General features: G+C 40.3%; 3 protein-coding genes across 5 annotated transcripts; 1 reads left to right on the forward strand and 2 right to left on the reverse strand.

Annotated features, from left to right (window-relative positions):
• Window positions 1-4,967: 4,967 nt before the first annotated feature.
• On the reverse strand, window positions 4,968-7,515 carry LOC135462031 (NADH dehydrogenase [ubiquinone] 1 beta subcomplex subunit 2, mitochondrial-like). Its single transcript, XM_064739366.1, has 3 exons — window positions 7,382-7,515; window positions 5,966-6,089; window positions 4,968-5,247 (listed from the first exon to the last, which is right to left on the reverse strand). Exons 1-3 carry the CDS (start codon window positions 7,456-7,458, stop codon window positions 5,173-5,175), a joined length of 276 nt encoding a protein of 91 aa, XP_064595436.1. The 5' UTR covers window positions 7,459-7,515; the 3' UTR covers window positions 4,968-5,172.
• Window positions 7,516-7,624: 109 nt separating this feature from the next.
• On the forward strand, window positions 7,625-17,522 carry LOC135482225 (uncharacterized). Of its 2 annotated transcripts, none has more exons than XM_064762099.1 (7): window positions 7,625-7,656; window positions 9,630-10,634; window positions 10,865-11,087; window positions 11,925-13,292; window positions 14,003-14,222; window positions 14,600-14,939; window positions 15,851-17,522. In XM_064762099.1, the coding sequence occupies exons 2-7, from the start codon at window positions 9,666-9,668 to the stop codon at window positions 16,073-16,075; spliced, it is 3,345 nt and encodes a 1,114-aa protein (XP_064618169.1). In that variant the 5' UTR covers window positions 7,625-7,656; window positions 9,630-9,665; the 3' UTR covers window positions 16,076-17,522. The 2 variants fall into 2 exon arrangements, with proteins under 2 accessions (XP_064618169.1, XP_064618171.1); XM_064762101.1 differs by lacking the exon at window positions 7,625-7,656 and adding an exon at window positions 7,666-7,768.
• Window positions 17,523-18,347: 825 nt separating this feature from the next.
• On the reverse strand, window positions 18,348-24,855 carry LOC135482226 (bcl-2 homologous antagonist/killer-like). Of its 2 annotated transcripts, none has more exons than XM_064762103.1 (5): window positions 24,767-24,855; window positions 21,799-22,030; window positions 20,910-21,053; window positions 19,986-20,175; window positions 18,348-19,252 (listed from the first exon to the last, which is right to left on the reverse strand). In XM_064762103.1, exons 2-5 carry the CDS (start codon window positions 22,014-22,016, stop codon window positions 19,136-19,138), a joined length of 669 nt encoding a protein of 222 aa, XP_064618173.1. In that variant the 5' UTR covers window positions 22,017-22,030; window positions 24,767-24,855; the 3' UTR covers window positions 18,348-19,135. The 2 variants fall into 2 exon arrangements, with proteins under 2 accessions (XP_064618173.1, XP_064618172.1); XM_064762102.1 differs by lacking the exon at window positions 24,767-24,855 and adding an exon at window positions 23,060-23,146.
• Between the last annotated feature and the right edge of the window lie 416 nt (window positions 24,856-25,271).

A 25,271-nucleotide genomic window follows, 5' to 3' on the forward strand; every position in this document is an offset into this window, starting at 1 on the left:
TATGCAAACTATACTTACTGGAAACGGACTTTAGACTTTAAGTCACTGTTTGTTCCTGTTGCAGGGCTTAATTCTGACTTCTCCATGTTGCAGATCAGGAAGATCACGAGAGGAACGATTGTAGTATCGGACTTGTTTCAGTATTCTAATGGCAAGTTTGTCGGTAACTCTGTCAATAGATTTCGGCTTGAGGAGTTCGTTGGTCGCAGGTAGAAGAGCCCTTGCACTTCTTCCAAACAATCTCTGAAATGAAGAACTACCAATTATTTCTGCTGGTATATTTCTTCATTCTAGCCGAGAAAGAAAAGGATCTGTATTGGCATGCAGAGAATTTATAACTGGGTGCTTTAGGGTTTTAACGGCGCTTTCCACTTTGCCATTCGATTATGGTTACAGGTGAAGAAGTGACAAGAAGTGAAGAATTAAATGGAGGTCCTTTGTTTGACATGATTTGAACAGGAATCTCATGTCGAGCAAATTGAGATGTCATCATTTTGATCACTGTTGTAGCCGTTTTGTCATGTAATCGACCAATCTCAAAGTAGTCAGAGTAGTAATCTCCACTATCAGTTTTTGCCTTCGAACTCGAACAAGTCACAATCCACTTTTTCCCAAGGACGACTTGCAATCTTATGACTGATGAGAATTTTCGGTTGCCTGTGCTGTAGGGTGTTGCACGTGTCACACTTACTTAGCAAATCGGTAATGTCCCTTACTAAGTTCGGCTAGTACACTAGCTCTATGACCAAGATACTAATAGGAACGATAACTCTTTCACCTTTACACACGATACCATTCTGAACAGTGAGTTCATCTCTGTAGGGAAAGTACTCCTGTACTCTCCTGTTTAGGGAGCATCTTCTTTTCTGTCTGGCCATCCATTCTGTATGACTCTCTTCAGTGTTGACATGGTTGGATCCAACGAAGTAGCTATTTGAATCAACTCTATTCGCGTGTGGATGGTAAGATATTCCACCATACGGATGGATTTTGTCTCGGTGGCTGTTGGACATCTGTCATCAATCAGCATGACACCTCCATGGTCATTAGTGGTCATTAACGATCGATTCCAGTGGTTTATGGTCGGATTCAATCCAGACTTTCCTTCCATAGACACACTGTTCGAACTTTTCCATTCCAAAGACTACAGCGAGCATTTCTCGCTCAGTCTGTGCGTAATTCTTCCCTGCCGAAGAGAAAGAACGCGATGCACAGGCCACAGGCTGGCCATTTTGCAAATGCATCTTGGGAGGCATCACACTGAAGTACTATATCAGTTTTGTCGTCAAAATACTTCAGAACAGGAGGACTTGGCAGGGTGTCTTTCATTTACTGAAGACATTTTACATGGACCTGTTCGTCCCAGAAAAACCGGCCCCGATAGCACAGTTGGTGGAGCGCCCTTTTCGGGGCGCGGTAGTTCCAGGGTCAATCCTAGGTCAAGTCACACCTAAGACATTAAAAGAGGAAGTTGTAACTTCCTTGCTTGGCGTTCAGCATGAAGGGGATAGTGCAACGACTGGTTGACCCGTATCAGTATAATGGCTCGGTCGGCGCAGCTTAATTGCCTTCGGTAAGGCGTCTGAGTGAAACAGTACTAAATAAAGGGGCGGCGGCGGTCCGTCCTGCAGCGGGGAGGCACATTACATGCACTCTAAGGATTCCTTCGTCGTCATATGACTGAACAATTGTTGAGTACGACGTTAAAGCATTCACTCATCCCAGAAAACGTGGTTCTCATTCTTGAGGGTCTTGGGGCAAATTTCTGCAGGAAATTCACCATGCCTAATAGACGTTCCACACCTTTCTTAGCCGTCGGTGATTGCATATCTTTAATTGCACTTACTTTGGAAGGATCTACCTTCAAAACAAGATGTGTCCAAGGTATGGTACCTTTCACGACAGCCATCAAGAAAGGCGATCCCCTTTCTGTCGTGATCCACATCTGCCTCGTGGTTGGTGTCTCCAACACCAAAGACTAAAACATCATTGTGAACTACTTTCACGCCATGTAGGCCTTCTATGGATTAGTTGAGTCTTCCGATGCAGAAGAAATGCCAAATGGCATGCCAAGCCAGCGGTATCGTCTCCAAGGAGCTTCAAAGGTTGTTAGGTGGTTACCCTCTTCATCAAGCTGAACGTGCCAAATTCCATTCTTCGCGTCAGCGTGACTAAATCATTTAGCTTTAACAAGTTCAGGTAGATCATTAATAGTGAGGGTTGGGTGATGGTTTCGTTTCAAAGCAGAGTTCAGAGTTTTCGGATCGATACAAAGACGAATTCGTCCATCCCGCTTAGAAACCATCACTGAGATAGAGTCAGTTGGCAAAATAACTGGCTAATAATACCTTTCTTGGTCAGAGTATCTAACTCTTCTTTCAGTTTAGGCTGAAGAGCTGTAGGAACTTTGCAACATGGCAACTTAACAGGTTGCACTTTATCGTCGACTTCAAGAAGCAGTAGTCCTTCCAGACTTCCTTCTCCTTGGAAAACATCTCGATATGAAGACTTGATTTCATTCAAGGCGGCTCTGCTGTTATGCTAGCAGCATGTGTTCTCAGTCTCAACCGTTATCAGATTCATCTGTTGAAATGCCCTGGCTCCTAGCAGAGGTCTGTAGTCACCCTTTACAACTACAACTCCAACGTTGTATTTCCGCCCATTCTTCTGATTCTTCATACAGATGCGGCGTTTTCCGATAGGCACAGTTTCTGTCCCGTTGAACATTACAAGGGTTGTTGTGGATTTTTCCACTTTCATCAGGTTCCTGTCATTGAAGATTTCAATGTAGAGATTCTCAGAAAGAATGTTGATTGTAGCTCCACAGTCTAACTGGAAAACAACAGCTTTGCCATTCAGAATCATAAGGGCAGAAATCGTTTTCCATCAGAATCTGTCTGTTATCCCTTTGAGCTTAGGGATAGCACATATTCTTCCTCAACATCAGAAGATTCTTCATCAGTGTCCATTTGGTGTACATTATACTCTCTCTGTTTATCTTTATTTTGACCTTTGGACAAAAAGTGATTAGCTTTATCACAGTGGGTACAAACTTTACCCCAGGTTGGGCACTTTTCCTTCACAAATGGATGACGTTTACCACAGAATTTACATTCCAGCTCTGATTGTTTTTCCTGTTTCACATTCTGTTGCTTCAGGCTCTTCTGTTTGTGCTGTGTTCTGTTCTTACATTTGTCCCGAACAAGCTGAACTTCATCAACAGAAGCCATAGATTTCATTCGCTGAAAAGCAGAGTCATGTGCTCTGCACACATCAATGCAACATTTCAATGTCAGTCTCGCATAATGTAACAACCTTTTCCCAGTATTGTTGTCATGAATGCCGACCACAATTCTGTCCCTTATTAAGCTATCTTCTAGTTGTCCACAACTCCAACGTACGAGTCAACAGTCTCTGATGCCTCACGGTCTCGGGAGATTAAAGCAGTATCTCTCTCATGTTTCATTTGTCTCACCGACACAAAATGTTTCGAACTTCTGGAGAACAATACCTATATCATATCTATATCCGGTTTATCCTTTTCCTGTGTGAAGGGTAAACCATCAAAAATATCCAACGCACTGACGCCGATACAAGTTAGAAGAGTAGCAGTCCTGTATTTACTTTCCACACAGTCTGGTTGCGATCTCATAATTGTCCCACATCCGTCTGAATTTCCTCCAGTTTATTGCAAAGTTTCCTTTAAGATCAAGTTTGCTCGGCAGTGGAATGTTTGTAGGGACTTGTACAACTATAGGGACTAGTATATTTTTAGCTTGTTTTTCCGCCATTTTTCAGGAATTACGCTAACAAGTCCGTATGTCATATACATGCAGAGCTTCAGTAGAAATGGTACAGTAGATAGTAAACAGGAAATAAAACACAAAAAACTCCTAGTGTTTCATAAGAGTAGGAGCCGAATGTCCCATACGCGACATCGTAGAAATGCAGTTTCACGCGCAAAGGCTAAATATCCGTAACAGGCATCCATAGTTTTGTCTCCAGCATCAATGATAACACTCAATCAGCGTGAAAAATGAGCATAAATGTTCAAGAATATCAGTTCAAAAAGTCACTCACTGTATGTAAACATCACTCCCGGCGATTCAAAACACCTGTACGATCAGCGCAAAGAGAAAAACACAAATATCAGTCGATATAAAGTTCATTCCACCGCAGGAAGGGAAACTGATCCCAGTTTTGACACCATGTTTCGTAGTTTTATATCATCCGGGAGTTGAATAATCCAACAAACTTCTGATTGCGTGAAGGAGTAAAACTGTTTACTGAAGATAACATCAGAACAAACACTGCGGGGTCCAGCACTGTAGGTCCAGGGGAATAGGCAGAACTATAGTGGAAACGGACTTCAGACAATCAAGTAGCTTATCAAGCTACGGGTACATATGCAGGCTTATCACTTTGATTAGACACCAAATCAGTCAGTCAGTGGTATACATGTATAATTCCTATGGTTCAGCGAAGCCTTGTTCTTGCCCCAGCCGATTGGCTACTATTACTGTTACTGGCTAGAATCCAGCGTCCACATTTATCAAACATCTCAAGACTTGGGTCAGAAATCCAAACACAGCTACAATTAAAATGTTAAGTCATACATTAGAAGACAAAGTGGTAAAAAGCCGAACCCAGAGAAGGAAACTGTGGTTGGTGCATTGATTTGTAATAAAGAATTAGTGCACAAAATTTGTTCTTCCTGAAGCAATACATTTTAACTGCAGCTGTGTTTGAATTCTTTACTTATGCCTCATATTCTAAAGACCTTTGATAAGTATAGGCCCTGCTCTCCTTATTTTAGCTATGCTGCCAGGTGTTGGCAGTGGTTTATGCCGGGCACTGTGCTTCCCCCACCCACAAACCTGATAAAAAATTCTGAAGTACTGCAACATGCGACAAACCTACAACACACTGTAAGGTATATCTAGGAAAACTGTAACTCAAGGCGAAAGTACTACACAACACATTTATTGAAGCACTTCATAGATAACAAACTAATTCACAGTAGCATAGCTTCTCAATGCAGAAGTCAACCTATCAAAAATTCAATGAAGACTAATGAATGTAACTCTCCACACACTGCTATGACAGCTTGCATAATATAAGTTTTTTTTTTATACAAGCACTGTGGTTTTTATTCCCTGTACAGTCATTAAGTTAGTCAGCATCATCTGGTGGTATACCAAGCTCTTCATCTGTCCATTTGGATGGGTCTGGATAAGGGAAATGGCCCTGTTAACATGAAAACAAATATAAGGCTTTATTATACATGTGTAGTCTAACTGAGTTTTAAGGATGACTGACCAAAAATCCATACTACAATTTTAATGTAATTTTGGATGTCTTCTTATTCACACATCCACACTTAAAACAAACAATAAAGTGTTGTAAGGGTCAGATCAAAGAATTTGGTGGTTTGCCCTTATTTGAAGAGAATGAAGGCAGCCAGTTCAGGGTTAAGGTATGTCGGCTTTCAGCCAACCAGCAGTGGCAGCTATCTTGCTACAAGTACAAATGCCCAGGCCCCAAGTCACATGGTGGATTTCATCTACAGTTAAGCTCTTTTCAATCCACAAATTTTGCATAATTCTGACTGATTCATCCACAATATAGGACCACACATGGGCATACACATTATACATTTGTACTTATATTTTCTTCTCCTTTAAGGATTATTAAATGTCAGGATAGGTCCAAACATGGTCACACTTGTACCACTAGGTCAATTATATGTTTTAAAATCCGAAATGAATCATTTGAAACACTGTCCTTTTGGCACAAAGTACAGAATAAGTAAAGAGTAACAAACATGTATATAAACATGTGAGCACTGTGAACCACTGTCAGTGTTAAGGAAAACATGAAATGCCTGGTATCCATTACATGAGTACTAAAATTGAAAAAAAAAAAAAAAAAAAAAAAAAAAAAAAAAAAAAAAAAATTAGCTTACAAACACATGTTCTGGCTGGTACCACAGATGCCAGAGAAACCAGTACCAAGCAATAGCCCCTACAACCTCTGCTGTGGTTGTAATATACCTAGGGGGTGGAGCTGGGGGCTCTCTGTAAGTCCACCTATACAAAAATAAAAATGTGCAGTGTTATATATACAAACAGAATCTTACGAACACAGAATTGGATGAAACTTTCTGGTGTATGAAATATGACCCTACCAAGTACTGCAGAAAAACACAGCATGCGTGTCATGTAAACAGTTTTTGCACACTCAGTGGCAGGTTCAAGTGAAAGCATGAACATTTACTTATTTATTTGGTGTTTACACCATATTCAAGAATATTCCACTTATACTACGGTGGGCAGTATTATGGTGGAAAAGTCCGGGGCAAACCTATAACCATCCGTAGGTTGATGACAGACCATCCCTTGGCCGTAGAGGAAGCCAACATAAGCTGGACTTCAACTCACAGCAACCTCACGCATGAGAAGCTCCTAAGTCATTGCGTCGCCCTGGCGTGCCAAGAGGGCCCAAAAGCATGAGCATAAAAGGTTTTATTAATTTATTTGATAGATGTTTTATGCTGTACTCAAGAATACTTCACTTACACGATGACGACTGGAATTATAGTGGTAGGAAACTCGACAGAGCCTGTGGGAAACCCACCTTCATCAGCAGGTTGCTGACAGCTCTTCCCATGCATGGCAAATGAGGAAGACAGCATGAGCTGGACTTAACTCACAGCGACTGTAATGGTGAGAGGCTCCTGGCTCATTCACCACGCTGGCAGGCTAACCACCTTGGCCACAGAAAAGAGTTGTTAGAGGCAAACTTCATTCCTTAAAACATTGTTCAAAATGAAGTTACCAGGAAAAAACCAAAGCAAGAAGATAGGATGGAAGGACTAGAACTGCAGCATGCCGTCAGGCTTATTACGATATCTGCTGCAAGACCTAGTCTGAAAATTCGGACAGTATTAAGACTTTGGTGTAGAAACTCCGCCTACATCAGTGGCAAGGTAAACTTCTGGATTGCAATAAATGTGTAAAATGATTTGGTTGTAGGATAGTAACTTATAGAGGCTACGTTTGTCCATTTGCCCGTGTTTGTCAGCCAATGCCAATGGGCCCCTTCTCAGATACTCACTGTGAATAGTTGGTTCTTCAAGGACTTGAAGTCCCTTTACCACGTGATAGCAACCTAAACCTTTTTGAGTTATTTCAATGGTGTATAAATCTAACCGCCGCGTAAAACTCTCTAAAGATTCTTCAGCAATTTGGGATACCATGGATTTTCCGTTTTCGTTGATGTTGTAATCACTGATAAAGTTGTCAGAAGCGTCGAGTCAGTGCCGTTTCAGTTTTGTACTACCAATTTCGTATAAGAACGAGACAATATCATCAATACTTACGCTCCAGCATTCCTAACCGAACCAATGTTTCGCTTTAAGACCGTAGACACGGCTCGCAAGTTGCTGACAGCAAACATTTTCAGCCGTGTCCCATGGAGGTCGCGACTAATGCTACCTTTCTCTGGAATCGAGTTATCAGGGGAAGGGAGGTAATTCTACAGAATACAGCAATCTCCTATCAGGACAACTATTTTTAAGTGTACGCATTTGTGAATGTAGATTACTTATCTGTTTAAAGATGGCGGCCTTAGTGACAGGTGCTCGTTGGTAACAGGGTGAGTAAACAAATAATCAGCGACACATCGACCATTAAGGACTTAATCTGGTATTTATGGCTTCTTATCACGAGAAGATGCATCTCACCTTTTATCTGGGGGGTATTTGAAGGTAATGGACGTCTACATTGCCGGTACTCATCAGCTGATGTGATGAGGATCAAATTGCTAACGATGGTTTTGTTTATGTGACTGTCATGTACATACCGTGAAGCCACAACACGTATGTACAGGTAGTGTAATATTGTGGTGATTCCGTGATACTATACGCTGCTAACGATAGGTAGTAATTGGGTACGTTAGACAGTTATATTTAATAGCACCATCTTAATTGAGTATGGCACGTAAGTGTTAATTAATTCTGTGGGTATGACGTAAGCACAGGTATATAGATGGTCAGTATCACTCTTGGCTATTAATACATTGGCTGGCTGTAACATGGAGCTTAATGCAAGAACTTTTATTGTATGTGGCCATTACTGTTAATGTATGTGTATGTAATATGCTCTGGTGGTTTCACGTTTCATTCAGGCCTTCATGTTTATATGTAGATTGGAACTATTTGGAAAGAAAGGGAAAATTGTGAACATTCAGTACATCTTTAATATGAATTGTCTTTGCCTTGGAAAAATAAAAATCATTCGATGGGAGGCAGCGCTGTGCCAACGCTGCCCTCGTGTGGAGGGTGTAATACGGTGGTGGTGGGGTACTTGTGTGATCGGGAATAAGCCATGTCCTTCACACTCAACTGCATGTCATCAAAGGTAAATTGAATGCAGGAAAATAGTGCTCAATAGTCGTCCCATTTGTTGGGCACTATGGGCTAACATTTCAGCCCAACAGTGCTCGTCCCCATGTTGCTGCTGTATGCAGATGAGATGCATTTCTACAGGCCTAAAACATTAAGTGCTCGACTGGCCAGGGTATTCACCTGATTTGTCTCCAACTGAACACCTGTTGGTGTCCTTGACGGGCCCATTTTTTGGCAACTTCCATTTCCAGGTAACATTGCAGAGATGCGTTTGGCCCTCGCACAGGAGTGGGAAAACATTCCTCAAGTCACAATTGACAGGTCTGTGCGTTGACGATGTGAAGCAGTGCAGTAAATAAATGACAGACACACTCAGTACTGAAGTGTGGAATTTCCCAAACTTACCCCACCCCTGTTTCATAACCTGCCTCAACGTTACCATCAGTTGTCTGTTTCCATCAGTTATGGAAATGGATTGCTGAGAGTCCATTTTATGCCCCTGTGAAAAATGGTATTGAAAGGAATTTGATATGCAGTTAATTTTCATTTTATCTGAAATATTGGGTGCTGCGTTTATATTTTTGTTCAGTTTAGTTAATTATTTGCCAGCTACCGTACAGTATCTGACTAAGTGAACGGCACTTTGGTTTCCTTAATTCACAAGCGTATTCACCGTTTTATAAGTGAAGTGTTCTTGATGATGTTAAATACCAGTCAAATAAATATACAAATGAATATGAACCATAATCCAACACTTTCCTTGTACTGTAGTTGTTGAATCTATTGCCTTGAAAAGTAATTCATGATTCACTTTGAAATAATTTACTGAAAAGCTGTACATGAAGGCTGTCTTACAACTAGTGTGTAATGTACACCATGGTAGCATTAATTGGTGAGGGGATCATGTACCTATGTCAAATACTTCAAATGTAATTAAATGTATTTAGGCGTATCTGGCTGAGACCCCCTTAGCTTAATGCACCAAAGTCAGGCTTTCTGATTTTTGAAACTGTACAGGTATCTTTATATAGGCTGTATGAAATGTTGGCTGTTATCTGTAACATTTTAGACAAAGGAGCATTCTTTGTTGATATTTTCTCTGTAATACTTTTTCTCTTCTGGAAATATTTTAACTTTGCTTATGTGTCATATACCTCTTTTAGGGGCATTCCCTGGCATGTTTCTTCATGCTAAATGTTAATGTCACTATTTGTATTTTCAGGTATAAAAGTGGTGAGGTATTAAAATACCAGGATCCATGTCTGAAGTACCTGTTGCCCATAACCTTCCCACAATGTTTGGGTTGGTTCCTGACAAAAATGTCACCTTCTGCATTGACACCTCAGGTAGTATGTACGTTGGATTAGATGCTGTGAAGGAACATTTAATAGAAACACTATCCAAGAGGGCCACATTTTTCCAAGGAACGCAGTTCAACTTAATTGAATTCAACTCAGAGGTGACACAATGGGCGGACAAGATGGTTCAGTGTACACCAGAGACGGTCAGTGTGGCAAAAACCTGGATCAAAGATCTGTCACCCAAAACAGGGACAAATACCCAAGATGCCCTCTTGACAGCACTGTCTGATCCCAGCTGTGATGCAGTTTACCTGGTGACAGATGGACTGCCAGACCAGTACCCTGAGGACATCCTGGACCACGTAGGTTATGCGGGCCAGGGACGGCCTATTCACTGTATCTATCTCGTCACACAGGAAATCAATGCTGCAGCATCAGAATTCCTGGAAGATTTGGCCTCAGAGACCTATGGGTCATTCCATGTAGTCACCCTGACAAACCATGGCTGTGTTGATAAAGTCACCCCTGTCATGGCAATAGACCATTCCCAGAGGAGGGTGATCCGGACCGTGAATGGAACGATGCATCCTAACAGCAAGTCATGCAGTGTCTCTACCACTCTGCAGGTTGACCCAGAGGACACCTTAAATCTTGCCCATAAGGTGTGGCTGGCCAATAACCACTTTTGTAACCCTTGCTGTCACCCACACAGTTTTATATATCCAGGGTTCCCTTACCATTACTACCCACAGCCATGGAGTCGATACCGCCCAGCAAAGGGATGGCTGAAGGCACAAGAGGAGATGTTGGATAAGTTTGACAACTTAGGTTATTCTCCTTCTGCAGGAGCTCTTCTCATTGGAAAGAGAGTATTGGCAAGAAGCAATACAGATAGTTATTTCTATCTTGCCACAGTTCAGAGTCAGGTAATGTGTTTAAACTTTGTCTCCATGACAGATGTCAAATGTTTTAATATTTAATGAATTTCTTGTTTTCTGGTGAAAATAGCTATTCTTCCCATCATATGCTCTTGAGTCATTTCATTTATTATTTTCAACTTGCTTGCAGTGTAAGAGATTTCAAATAGACTTCAAAATTGCCTCAAAATAGTTTTGAGGGTTTCTTGGGTTATAATTTAAACTCATCTCTTTTGCAGATCCTGGAAAGTAAGTTTCTGGTAGGATTTGGCCCAACGAAGCATGGGAAATTCAAGGACACCGTGTATCAGGAAACATGGGTCTATGATATCATATCATTTGAGGATGCTAAGCGCCATGCCATCGTTCCTGGGGACAAAGTGCTTGCTCCTTGGGAACCTGAAGGGGAAAAGTTCTGCTCAGGGACAGTGATTACCGGCCAAGAGAAGAGGGAGGCACAAGGTAACATTCACTATAAACACAGTTGTTTACTTGTATACAGAGTATATGATGACACATACATGTACATCTACTTCTGAATGGCTTTAAGGCTGGTCATATACATTTCAGGTCAGTTTAAGAACATGTACTTTCTCTTTTGACACACTCTTTAAATGGATAGGGGAAGTTCTGGTTGACCCAGTGTCAGTACAGTCTGACTGGGTGGAGTGTCATGTCTAGTGCCTGGTGCATGATGGCGTTTCTTGATGCATGTACTTCTGCTCTTGGTGCTCGTCAGTACAGGTGACTGTGGAGTGTCATGTCTAGTGCCTGGTGCATGCTGGTGTTTCTTGATGCATGTACTTCTACTCTTGGTGCCTGTCAGTACAGGTGACTGTGGAGTGTCATGTCTAGTGCCCGGTGCATTATGGCATTTCTTGATGCACGTACTTCTGCTCTTGGTGCCTGTCAGTACAGGTGACTGTGGAGTGTCCTGTCTAGTGCCTGGTGCATAATGGCATTTCTTGATGCATGTACTTCTGCTCTTGGTGCCTGCCAGTACAGGTGACTGTGGAGTGTTGCGTCTAGTGCCTGGTGAATGATGGCATTTCTTGATGCATGTACTTCTGCTCTTAGTGCTTGTCAGTACAGGTGACTGTGGAGTGTCATGTCTAGTGCCTGGTGCATGATGGTGTTTCTTGATGCATGTACATGTATTTCTGCTGTTGGTGCCTGTCAGTACAGGTGACTGTGGAGTGTCATGTCTAGTGCCTGGTGCATGATAGCATTTCTTGATGTACTTCATGTACTTCTGCTCTTGGGTGCATAAACATAACATCAAATATTTTTGTGTTTTAGGTCCAGACGAAGACTATAAAATCACAGTGATATTTAGCAATGGTAAAACAGAGGCAGTTCCCCTTGACACTGCTGTTTGGATACCAATGCAGGTGTTTGAAAGGTTGGACTTGGAGCTGAAGATGCCAGCTGAAGCCAGGAAATCTCTGGAAGCGCAAACCAGTTATCCTCAGGAGAGCCTGCCAGGTTATCCAACCTCAGGGCCTCTGGCAAAACCAACTACATTCACACCAGCCCCAGCCCTAGAGTTCCGCTATGAACCAGTCATAATGCATGCTGGTTTGTACAGGTACCCAGATTACACTCCCCTGTATCCCATTTTCTATAAAGATAGGAAGGATGAGGTCCCCTGTGCTGTTAAAAGTGAAGATATTGATGCACTGATCCCAGGGACAAATTTAACTCAGAAGGAACTGCAGGAAAAGGTAAGTTCCCAGTTGGAGGAGCACCTGGGCAAATCTGATTATACAAAAGGAAGGAACAGTGAGTTTCAGACAGAAAGTGAAAGTGAGAATAAGGAGAGACTTGTAAAGAGGGGGTGTGAGATTGAGCGACTGCGAGAGGAGATCACAACAAGGGAGGCAGAAATCAAGCGACTTAATGATGAGGCTGTGAAAGAAAGGGAGCAGCGAGACAAAGAAGCTGATATGGACGGCATAAAGAAACGCAAAATTCTGATGGATGAAATAAGAAAGAGAGAGAGGGAGCTGGAGCTACTTAAACTGGAAGAGCAGAAGGACGATTTGGAACAGCAGTTGGAGCGTCAGCGAGCCAGACGGCTAGAGGAGGACAGAAGAGAGGAAAGCTTAGGGAGAAAAAGGGAATGCCGATCCCCAAGTGAGAGGATGCCTGATTATGAGCGCCTGCTACGACGCGATAGGCGTGGAGAAAACAGCCTGAGGAAGTCTGTGAGTTTCCGGGACGAGTTGGAGGAGAGCACAGACAGAGGATACGACAGCGGTCACGGGAGTAGCCCAGAACTGTGGGAGAATGAGGAAAACCTGGGTAGCTTACCACCAGAGTACAGGGTCTTCTACAGGAGGAATCAGTCAGCCAAGGTGCGCAAACCTCGGCAGAAACCGGGTTGGAAATACTGGGGGAGTGACCCAACGCCAGAGATTGGCGCAAAGACCACAGGGCTAAGTAAACCCAGGCCATTTCGGCAGACAATGATGCAAGCGCCTCTGGAGCCAAAGGACCGCAGTGTCAGAAATTCCCAGCCTGATGTAAAACACCAGCCAGCTGTATATTACCAACAAGCAGTGACATACCAGCCAGTGACCAAGATGCCGTCAGATGTCAGGAGCCAGCCAGATGCCAGAGGGCAGTCAGGTGTCAGGGTAAATCCAGATATTAGAAGCCAGCCAGGTATGCTTTACGCCAGCTCAGTCTAAATATGAGTACCATTCTGCTAGTGTATAACAGATTTTATTTCACTGTTGTAATATACTAGTACCATGTGTATAGCACCAATCATGTTTACAAGTTTCTGACTCACATTATAAGAATGGAACTTAAGTAATTATGCACTGTTTAGCAATACATGTACATTAAATTTACAGTACAAGTACATACAGTTCATAACTAAGTTATTCATTACATGTATGTCAGATTCTGAGAGTCCTCAGAGAGACGTTTAAAGTTTGTGTTGAAGAGAACTGCTTGCAAAATGTAAAACTCAACTCAAAAAAGTAACATTTTATGACTTCTATTTGTCTCTGAAATAAAATGTGTTATAGACTAATTGTTATGGCAAAAACAGTAACTCTAGTAGAGCCTGAAGTCTGAAAAGATGCTCCACTTTTATACTAGCAGGAATTAGAATATGTTCATAGTATTGAGAGTTCCTGAAAAACACATTCATGTTTCTGTGGGTAAGTTGAAGCCCTGTCAGCTGTGTGATGATCAAATACATGTACATGTATAATATATGTAACATAAATGAGTTTGCTTTGACTTAGCTTTGTAGACTTACCATGGTATCATTAGCTCTTGTTTATCATGTAGACTTAAATGTAACATACACATGCCTTGTTAATGTCAGTCAGGTCAGTGTTGCTGTGATTTTGTGGTTTTAGTGCGTACACTGGAATGGACGAGTCCGAATTTCAGGTATGTGGATGTGTTTGCAAAGCACAACTACAACAACTCTGTGGGACAGCTGATGAAGCCCTCCGCACAGCCCCAACCTCCTGCACAGCCACGCCCTGTGACTTTTGGTGACTCGGAGGTGGGTGTGGCTCTGGGAGTGCGCGAGAGACTGACTCTTGCCCCAGAGGACCTTCGTAGAGAGTACAGGTATGTGATCAAGGTTAACAGTAGGTATATCAGCAAAGCAGGAGTGGTACTTGTCAGGGACATGTTATGTTATGTATACTAGCATATTGCTCAGTTTAATGTGTTCTATGGCAATTTATGAACTTAATCTAATGGCTTCATTAAAATGACATTACATAAAATACAATGTAATGTGACAGTAAAAACTGATAGATAACAACATTGCGCTTTAATCACTGTTTTCTGTAAGGATGACTCAAGGTCCTACTTCACACTAGTACCACCTCAAGGGATTAAAAAATATGCCATCTTCCCATTAATTTCCACAGATAATGAATAAATGAGTAGAGTAAAATACTAGATACCTGGTATAAATAGATAATGATTTCCCTATTTAGGCGAGCTCGAGTGATTGCCCGAGAGACAGAGTTTACATATCGGGTGCGTGAGGAGGAAAAGACAAAGGAAATGATGACTGACCAGCACCGTCAAAAAATCCTCGGTCAGATTCAGTTTGAAAAAGATCGTCAGGTTCAGCAGTACCAGACCATCCAGAGGACATTTGAGGCCAAACAGAAAATAAATCAGGAACTACAAGTCAAGCTGGCTGAGAACACTCACTGTGCTAATGAGAGAGACCAACGTCGTCTCGCAGCTAAGGTGGCCAAGCGTGAACAGAGAGAACAGGCATGGGCAGAGAGGGCACAGGAGGTGCAAGAAAAGGTGCAGAGGCAGCAGGTGAGGTTCTCTAATGACAGTTCTCTGTTCTTAGTAAATGCAGGAGCTGGTTGTTCAAAACCATTAAAAGTTAAGCCCAGCTTAAATTTAACTACCAATCTTGTGGTAATGCAAAACTTATGGGATTTTAGCCCAGACTAAACTTAATACCGAGCATATCTTTTAATAATTGGGCCTTGATGTTTACGTGCATAGAGAGTATGTCTGCCTGTTGTAGAAAGATGCCCATGGTACAGCCATAGCTAGAAAACATGGTCAAACTGCCTCATTTTATAACCTATATCACCAGAGCCATGTAACACTATCACTAAAAGCGCACAACTTGTTTGATAAACACAAAGTTCTGTCGATTGTATGGACAACTTCATCTCTTCTATATGTTGTAGAGTAGATTCTAATATCTTTGTACTATCCACACAGAAGTGTTGCATAAAGAAAAAAACTGTATTTCACCTAAAGTTTGGTATCTAGGAATGCTCATTCTGAAGGACAGATATTGAAATGATACTTTTGATGCCAACACTTATTTTGATAAGAAATTCATCAATCGTCACAAAAAACTCTCAAGTGGCCAATGATCCAAGATCGATGAATTAAGATGAGTAAAAAATAATGTGTCACTTGAAAAAATGGTGGACTTAAGGTAAAATACGGTCTTTATCTGAAGTCTTTATCCATAAAATAAATCATTACAATCATACAATACAATATAAGTGACAATACTGATACCCGTCTACAAAGTCTACAAACCAGTAAATATGACATGTGGAATGGCAATCATACAACAGTACAAGTGCATAACTTGTCTACAGAGCCACTGAACAGGGTCACTTACCAGCCCAAAACTTAGTGTTGGACAGTTCTTACACAATGACCTGTCTCATGTACAATGTTTTTTTTTATGTTGGCAGGAGGTCAAAATTCAGAGGTCACAGGCCAGATGGGATGAAGTTCACAACAAGCTGCAAGAGGCTGACAGAATGGCTGCTGCACAGGAGCAAAGGAGTCGGGCTGCCAAACTCAACCGTATACAGCATTTTCGCAATCTAGAAGAAATCAGTCAAAAAAATAAGGACCTACGAATTGCGGTAGCCAATCAGTCAACTGCACTGTTCAACTCACAGGTCTTACCATAGTTTCATTATGATATTCTCATGGAACCGGTACTGACTGTTGACAGTTTGTTAAATTTGTATTAGTAAAACTATGAGGAATTTTTTCTGCTTCACTGATCAAGTTCCACATTTAAATGACTGTGTTGTTTTATTGTTTAGTTCCTTAACTAATTGTTAACTGAAGATGTTGGTAGATAAGGATACCATACATTTATATTTTATATTGAGAAACTTATTTTATGGAAAATGCAAACGACATCCATGCGGAAAGATTATTTTACAAAATGTATTTTCTGAATAGTTGTGGAGAAAAGAACGGTATTACATTGTACAACTTATGTTGTAACAAACCTGTTAAACAACCATATTGTGTAACTTGTAAATCAGGGTTACAGTTCATTATCAGCTGTTTGCTGCATGTTTTTTGCCACATTTTAGGAATCACAGTTTATTTATTCGAGAAAACATATTTTTCTTCTGAATATATAGTACTGTGCAAAGTGATGATTATATAGTACTGTGCAAAGTGATGATTATATAGTACTGTGCAAAGTGATGATTATATGACATAGTTTGATGTCATTTGTACATGGCATAGGATTTAGTTTTGGTATGTTATACAGATTTATTCTACAACATGTTAGTTATTCAGGATCTCAGTCATGCACATACTTGTGATACCAATACAAAGGCACATGTAGCCTCTGGTTTTCAGAGTAAACAGTGTTTATGATGTGTATAAACCCTTTGTCTGTACAACTTTCCGCATATGTTCAGAGTTGGCTTTTGCATATACACATAATGATGGAAGTGTTGAATTTTGTGTTTTATTCTATACTACGCATGCAAAAGAGAATTTCACTTAGCTTGAATTATAAGTTTAAAAAAAAAAATACAATAAATATTGTATACAAAAATGTTGCTGAATATTTTAGTGTGCTTAATTAAAACTGAAATTTTTGGAGCATTCATTCGTCTAATTAAATTCTAACAAACTGTTTCTAACATACATTTACTGAGACTGAGATGTTGTGGTCGAAGTGCTGTTATACATGTGCAGTTATTCTATTTTAGCCAAGAAGAATCTCCTTTAAATGCATTATAGCCTGAACACAGATCTCAAACTTAAATTAGAAAACAGTGGCAATAATAGTCATGCCATTGGGTGTTAGTAATACCTAACTAATGTCAGGCTTATAGTGTTATATTAATGTACATATTTGTTACTTTGAACTGCCAGGGTGTTATATAAAAATTTATTGAAAGTAGCAGTAATTAAATAATGCTATTTGAAAATTTGTTAACCCATTCCCCAGATTAATCTATAATTGTTACCATATATTCTGCTGTTATGGAATTCTGGATTTGTGCTTGTTTTGGATTTGGATTTTAAAAAAATAGGTATTTAAATGATTTTTGATCCTGTTTGTTATAATTGTAAGACTGTGATAATGGCAGTGTGTTGTAGTATTTTCCTATTGGTAGAATAAATACTGAAAATAAGTTGACAGTTTATTTTTTAACTTAACTTTGTCCGTGAAGCAACCACTGAGAATTGTACCTCTTATGGACATGCAATAACAGCTGTTGGATCTCATGAACAGATCCCTAAACTCCTGTATTGAGACTGTGCTGTGATGACCAAAACATACGAGCGTCCAATTCTCAAGTGATACATCCAGATGTTGTTTAACACCGTAAGCCTGCTAAAAAGTCTTTCACTTTTACAATGGCGGTCAGTCTTATGGAGGGTACCAGTCTACTAGTTTAAATACTGAATCCAGTTACTTCTAAGCACTGGTCAGTTTGGTACACATCAGACGAAATTTGAAAAAAACATTATATGCAATATAGATGTCATCGTTGTTTTCTCACCTAGGTATTTAGATATTGAAATAGGTAGTCTCATTACTTTGGCGCAACAGTCATTCTTTGAAAAGTATTTTGTTCTTAACCATTTTCTACATCTAAAGCACTGAAAATGACCTGAAATTTAATCCATGAATTTGACTGGGTTACTCATTTTTCCGATTCTGGGAGTTCCATTTATCTCAGAATGGTGTTTTGGGGTTTGGTTTGGTAGTTAGGAAGAAGGCCTCAATGGGGGCATTTACGTTGCAGCACCAAAAGTAATAATTATGACATTTATTTGTCACTAAAAATGCACTTTATAGGCAACATTTCAGGTCATTTACAGTATACAGTATGAAAAATTAGAACAATATCTTCTGGGATTCCTCAAAAGGACAAGGAAAGCGTAAATTGTGATGTTTAACAGCCATAATATGGCTTTATTTACACAATAAAATACCCCAAAACTGGGCAAATCTCGCAATACTTTGTCAGAAGTGTTCAACTCTGAACACACGATCATCATACACAGATATACAATTGAGCCTGGATTATAAAGGTCGACCAATGCTTGACCTGCAGACATTGTAGAATACTTCATTCACCAGTCCACACGTCCTAAAATGGTACCAACAAAGGACACTTTGGTAAGATTAATGGAATTCATAAAATATACTGTATCTACAAAGACAAAAGTAACAAAAGTATACTAAGTATTAATCCTCATTTCATTGTACTGTATTTATGTCACATCAATTTTAATATGCCCATGAATATAAATTGTCTGCATCACTCCAAATATTTTTAATCCAAATATTCAAAAACATGCCACATATCATTGTCAATAGTTTAGCTGGTTCATTTGCATTGCAAAGTCGCCTATCACACACAATAAATAGAAGTAATCTGAAGGCAGGCAGCAGCTGCATCACACGATGGGAATGATCAAAGTGGAGAATGGTCGGTCATCCAAGTTCAAAACCGTACCCCTGTCATAGCATGATATGTAGCAATATTATGCTGAATCTGTTGCCAGTTGTGATTCAGATGAGCCCCTCTCCACAACACTGCTGGGAAAACACTCGTCTGGCATTGACTAATACCTCTGTTATACACTCCGCTGGAATCTATCTAGTGGATTAAATAATTAAATGCTTTCCATGAACTCTGCTTTATACATCAATGAAGTGAGGCAATGAGTTACTACAGTTCCTTATATTACAAGTTGTGTCATCCTTTTCTGGCCCGGACAATGGCGAAAACAGCACACAGGATGCCCAGTCCCATGATAGTAAACAGGGTCGGGTAGCCTACAGACGGTATTGCATCAGCAGCCAAAGCTGCCGCCTACAAAGAGAATAAATTACAATTCAGTATGTATGCAGTTCCTTCATCACGAAGTGACATAAAGTACCATTCCCATGAAGGCTAACACCATATTCAGCATTACCAGTACGTGTACTTTACATTGATATCTCAACAGTGTTTTCTCATGTTAACTGGACCGGCCCGGATAGCACAGTTGGCAGAGCGTCCGCTTCGGGACCGGTAGATCCAGGATCAATCCTTGGTCGAGTCACACCTAAGACTTTAAAAGAGGAAGTTGTAACTTCCTCGCTTGGCGTTCAGCATGAAGGGGATAGTGCAACGACTGGTTGACCCGTATCAGTATAATGGCTCGGGCGGGGCGGCCTACTTTGCCTTCGGTAAGTCGTCTCAGTGATGCAGCACTAAATAAAAGAGCGGTGGAAATCCGTCCTGCAACAAGGAGGCACATTACACGTGCATGCACCCAAATGATTCCTTCGTCGTCATATGACTGAAAAATTGTTGAGTACGACGTTAAACCCCAAGCACTCACTCTCATGTTAACTATTTATAATAATTTGTGTCTGCACTTAGATGTAGGCCACCAAAGCTGTACATCATGACGAATGCATATTGATTTCCGACCAAACCTGCATGTATTTCCTTTCAATTCTATAAATCCAGAAATGCTTTCCTTTCTCTGAATGGGTTGACGTAAATATTTATTTTCCCACACTGACAGAACTACTTGCAAATGACTTTCCACACTTACCCAACCTCCTTGCTCTGCTATCCACTTTGCTATTCTTTCAGTTACAATAAACCTTACAACATAGCTAATAATCTTCTTCATAAACTTTGCAAACTCTCGTGTCTTAGACTGCAACACATCCATTGCTATTCGATAGCCAAAGCAAAGTAAAGTAACAATCCGTCCCCAGTTTATGCCATCAGCAAACAGTCTGCAAGAAAACACAAATGACATGTATAACTTTAAAGTGTGAGTTACTTTTGACAACCATCATATAGAATAATGGTCATGTTCTTGTTAAATCAAATTCCTGAGAATTATTCAATATTTGTATACTTGAGATAACTTACCTCTGAGATCTGAACATTTTCATCACATTGCTTTATTTATTTATTTATTTGACTGGTGTTTGACATGTGTACTCAAGAATTTTTCACTTATATGATGGCAGCCATCACTATGGTGGGAGGAAACCAGGCAGAGCCTGGGGGAAGCCCATTCCCATCCACAGGTTGTTGACAGACCTTCCCACGGGGCCGCCGAGGAACCCAGCACGAGCTGGACAAACTCACAGCGAAAGCATTGGTGAAAGGCTCCAGGGTCATTGCACCACGTGCTAACCCCCTTGGCCACAGCAGTCCCCATCACAATACAACTTGAAAAGGTCAGCCTGTCAACTTTAGCGTTGGGTCACCACTTGGATGGTATACAGAACACAGTAAACTAATTACAGATTAGATTAATTGTCTGAATTATGTTCTTGGGTGGGTTGGAGTATGAAATGTTGTGATGTCACTTGTTATGATGTAACTCTAAACTCCATATTCTTGTACGGCATAAAACATCAATGAAGTAAATAAATAAATCTTGTCACGCTACAAACATCAAACACAATGATCATCTGACACATTTAACATAACGCAACTGTCAAGAGATACAACTTACTTTTTGGCCACTCCAGCAAAGGCCTCATAGGCTGTATCTGGTGTCAGATGTAACATGCTGATCATATTATTGAATTCATGTGCATATCGTTCATTGATGTCATCCCCTATAATGGCCAGCTGCCTGCCTACTCTTGCTTCTGTGCTAAAAACACAAATGTACAACAAATTACTTCGCATACAGTTTTCAATTTAAATTAGAAATTTAGTTTATCACAATAATGTAACACAGCACACATACATCACACATTTACACTGGACACTTGACAGTTCACAGTATTATCAATTTCTGATTTTGCAAATTGTGAGGTTTCTGAGTGAGCCCAGAGTCAGGCAACCCGTCAACAACTGGTTAAACCATTCAGCTATCAGAGGTTATGTACAGATACTGAGAGACACATCAGAAGTTATCAAATCAAAACTGGGCCTCTCATCACTGTCGAATGGGGACCTGTCAAACACCCTGCCAGCAACTTTGACAACATTATATTTACGTCAAACATTTCTTTCCCAGTTCATCATTATGATGTCACATTCAAAACAGAACAATGTTACAGTAGAAAATGATACACTGGAATACTGGCCTCTCCTTTGCTAAGCTAACTTAGTCACAGTTAGGTTAAGACGACAAGCATTTTCAAAGAGACAGACATGTTGTAATTCACTATAATTACATGGGATTTTTTGCCAATTGCCCAGATTTACAGAAAAATGACATAATTTTTACTTGATTTTTCACCACCTTCCTGGTAGTTCTGCTACATGTATGTAATAAGCTGCTGAAAAATTTGGAAGTTATAGGTCACAGTGTCTCAATATGCTCCTCTAAGGCCATTTCTTAATCATAAAATACAAAAAAAATATCTGATATCTGATCAGAAAACACAAACCTTAAAGGGGATGATGTGAAATTAGTCAGTAAAGGTGCGGGTGGGGTGGTGCTGCCATACTCTGACACAGAGTTAAGGCTGTCATGTTGATATGCTTCAGCCATGAAGTTCTTCACAACATCCGTTGACTCTCGGATAACCCTCTCCTCATCATCTGTGGCGCCTGGAGGAACACGTGTTTCACTGCCAGAGTCCCCTCCCCCATTCCACTGGGCCATTATATAGAAATCTCCTGCAAGTAAACAAAGCACAATTTGGTTTAAAGAAATAAATCAAACCCTATAATAAGCAAGTGTTATCTTGAGTAGACTTATCTCATAACAAAAAAATAAAAAAATAAAAACACACTTTCCAAAAACCTTAGCTTTATTGGATTGGTGTTTTAAGCTGTACTCAGGAATATTTCAATTAACAGCAGCCAGCATTATGGTGGAAAGAATCCCACGGCCATCTGTAGGTTGCTGGCAGACCTTCCCACGTGCAAACAGAGACAAAGCAAACATGAAGTGGACCTAAACTCACAGCGATCACATTGTTGAGAGGATCTTGAGTCTTTGTGCTGCACTAGCTCACCAACCTTGGCCATGGAGGCTCCCATAAACTTTATCATCACCTGAGTAAATTCCACTACGACCTGCATATGCTGCTAAAATTTCTGCTCTGTGTGAGGTAACCCACTTCAACTAAAATATATAATTGCATATATGTATCTGTATCTTTTACTCACCGTCCATCTATATACCAAATGGAGAGCTACAGCACAGTATCTAATTATGAAATATTTATATATATAAACATATCCAATATGAAAAAAAGCCCCAATAAAATATTCTTATCACCATTATTACTGGTGCTTTTGTTTCAGTAAAAAAAAAAGCAATACTTTTCACTAGTTTCCTAGAATGCATGAACAGCAACATAAACAATGTTTTCACTCATTTTGCTGCCTGTCGTTGGCTGCATAGTTTATTACCAGCTTGTCATCTGACAACATGGTAACTTGTGCAGCATTATATTCAATGTACATTCAAGTCTGGGATATTGTACTAGTAACAACTTGGCAAATGGCAATATGCATGTCAACATGGCTGCCTTGAAGGTTACTAAATTATTGTCTGTAACATCTTTACAAATTTCACCCAGTTCAAATCAGATAGATGATCAACTGTGCCCCACTACAAGCAGCAACACTTGGGAAATTCACTCCCTACTCATATTAACACTGTGACACACTAGAAATGAAATATCTCCCCTCTCTCACCTAAAAAGGTCATTGGCCACCATGCAGTCACCGTCATCATTGAAGATCGGCACACCTTGTAGCTTTTGCTGTTGGTGTAAACAGTAAAGTGAACAGAACATGATTTGTTCAAGTGACAACATAGTCCAAGTACACGGACTGTTGGTTGAGGAATATTTGGATACGCCATATTCATAGCTACGCAACTACAGCCGGAGACCAGCAATGTTGTCTCAATGGTACGAAACATATAGTGACCCAAATAACCACTCCACTTACCTCTACCTGATGAAATCCATGGCATAACATTTCCCCTTCCCATTCGCAGCGCCACCAAAAATACTACAATTATAATCCAATAAAGTATCGTTTCTAAGGATAAAGCCTCCAGATCATGTGGTACTGGTGGGCTTTCAAGATGGCCGCCACATATATAAAATGAGTGAAAAAATTTTGGGAACATGCCAATAAGCACATTTTTGTATTTTTTTTTCTTTTCTAGCAATGATAATATTAGTCTCATACATTATTTGGGCAACACAATTCTTAAGTTTTTTGAACTATTTATTGCGTTATTTATAGTGTCATAAGTTAGCACTACCTTAAATAAAGTCAAGATTTTCAGGAGTCCAGGAGTTCAACTGCTGATGATGATTCAAGTGTTCCCATGACCAGGTCAAACGACCCAAGCAAATGGTAGTTGTATAGAAATCACTGGTGACGGTATAGGCTGGAAGGATTTTACTTGTGAAAAGAAACTTTATTGGATAATCATCACAAAATTTTGTGCAGGGATTTGAAGGGGAGATGTTATGGTGCAGAGTTGGCCTGCTAGAGGTAATTGGAGTGGTTATTTGCATTGCTACATATTCCCCATCACTGAGACAACATTGCTGGTCTCTGAGTGCAGATTGAGCAGCCATAAATATGGCGTATCCAAATATTCTTGAACCAACAGTCAAAGTACTCAGGCTAGTGACAACATGTTGGTGAGTGGTCTATTTAGATGAGCGAGTGAGAGATACCTCAATGTTTGTTTATTGGTGTTTTACACCACACTCAAGAATATTTCCCTCATACGACGATGACCAGCATTGTCGAAGAAGGAAACTGGGCAGTGCCCAGGGCAAACCATGACCTTCTGCAGTTTACTGGCAGACATTCCCACGTACGGCCGCGAAGGAAGCCAGCATAGGCTGGACTTGACACTGAATAATATGATATTTAGTGGCTATCATCTGGTAAAATGATGTCATTTCATTGAAGAACCAGCTTTTCACAGTCAGCATCTAAGAAATGACTCACTGACTAAGAAAAGCACAAACCTAGTCTTTACAACTGCCGACGATTGGATATACAACTCGACATCAACAACAACGAAGGCACATTCAAATCGTAATCAACGTTTGCTGTTGAAACAGCAAGCCAAAGAGGGCGCTTCTCAGATATAACAGCTGTATAACTCACATATAACAAGACAGGAAAACACCAAGCCTACACACACAACACATTTGATGTATTAATCAATGCTGACTGTTATCAGTTATTAAAACTGACACATTATACACAACAAAAACAGCTTTTCTTCGAGCAACACAACGAAAGCACTGTACACCGACACATTGTAATGACATTGTAATCATGTATTCGGTTGTATTTCTAGTTCTGGCAAGCGAACTAGAAACGGTTAAAGATACCATAGTAATAGTATGAACAGTAAAAGCTTACTTATTTATCTCTTTCTGATATACATGCTCATTGACAGCGATCAGTTTTCAGTAAACATAAAAGCTCAGCGTCCATTTTTTAGCGGGTACCTTTCCTTCCTTCGTATGTTGGAGAGTTCCAAGGTGGTGATGGAATTGCATAGTTTTATGACCGATTCAAGTTCCGTTATTGAGCGTTGGATTATGACATGATAACGCAGTTCTGCAAATTGGGTAAAGATTGCACAATCTGAAAGGGGATTAATTGACAGCTATATTTATTGATGACACTTCTGCTCTTTCGTTTTAAAACATATGTAGGCCTACGACCAAGGACTGGTACATTTATAGCCTACATTTATTAAATCGGAGACAACCGGGCCTGATTCTTTATTATATTAGTCCCAGATTAAACATTTGTCCTGAATGCGCTTGTGAAGAGTTCTGATTAAAATTGGAATAATCTGCTAAACAGTCCAAAAACAACGGTTCAAGTGATATTCAGATTAAATGCAATTTAAATTGTG

This window comes from Liolophura sinensis, chromosome 1 (genome assembly GCF_032854445.1).
Source record: "Liolophura sinensis isolate JHLJ2023 chromosome 1, CUHK_Ljap_v2, whole genome shotgun sequence".
Lineage (NCBI taxonomy): Eukaryota > Metazoa > Mollusca > Polyplacophora > Chitonida > Chitonidae > Liolophura > Liolophura sinensis.

Coding starts and splice junctions, on each gene's coding strand:
- LOC135462031 (XM_064739366.1), bottom strand. CDS start 7,458: ATGTTTGCTGTCAGCAACTTGCGAGCCGTGTCTACGGTCTTAAAGCGA. Junction 6,090..7,381: donor TCGGTTAGGAATGCTGGAGC/GTAAGTATTGAT, acceptor ATTTTTGTATAG/GTGGACTTACAGAGAGCCCC. Junction 5,248..5,965: donor ACCAGCCAGAACATGTGTTT/GTAAGCTAATTT, acceptor TCATGTTAACAG/GGCCATTTCCCTTATCCAGA.
- LOC135482225 (XM_064762099.1), top strand. CDS start 9,666: ATGTCTGAAGTACCTGTTGCCCATAACCTTCCCACAATGTTTGGGTTG. Junction 10,635..10,864: donor TTGCCACAGTTCAGAGTCAG/GTAATGTGTTTA, acceptor TCTCTTTTGCAG/ATCCTGGAAAGTAAGTTTCT. Junction 13,293..14,002: donor AGATATTAGAAGCCAGCCAG/GTATGCTTTACG, acceptor TTGTGGTTTTAG/TGCGTACACTGGAATGGACG.
- LOC135482226 (XM_064762102.1), bottom strand. CDS start 23,099: ATGATGACGGTGACTGCATGGTGGCCAATGACCTTTTTAG. Junction 21,054..21,798: donor TTCACATCATCCCCTTTAAG/GTTTGTGTTTTC, acceptor TTGTGTTTTTAG/CACAGAAGCAAGAGTAGGCA. Junction 20,176..20,909: donor TTTGCTGGAGTGGCCAAAAA/GTAAGTTGTATC, acceptor GTTTTCTTGCAG/ACTGTTTGCTGATGGCATAA.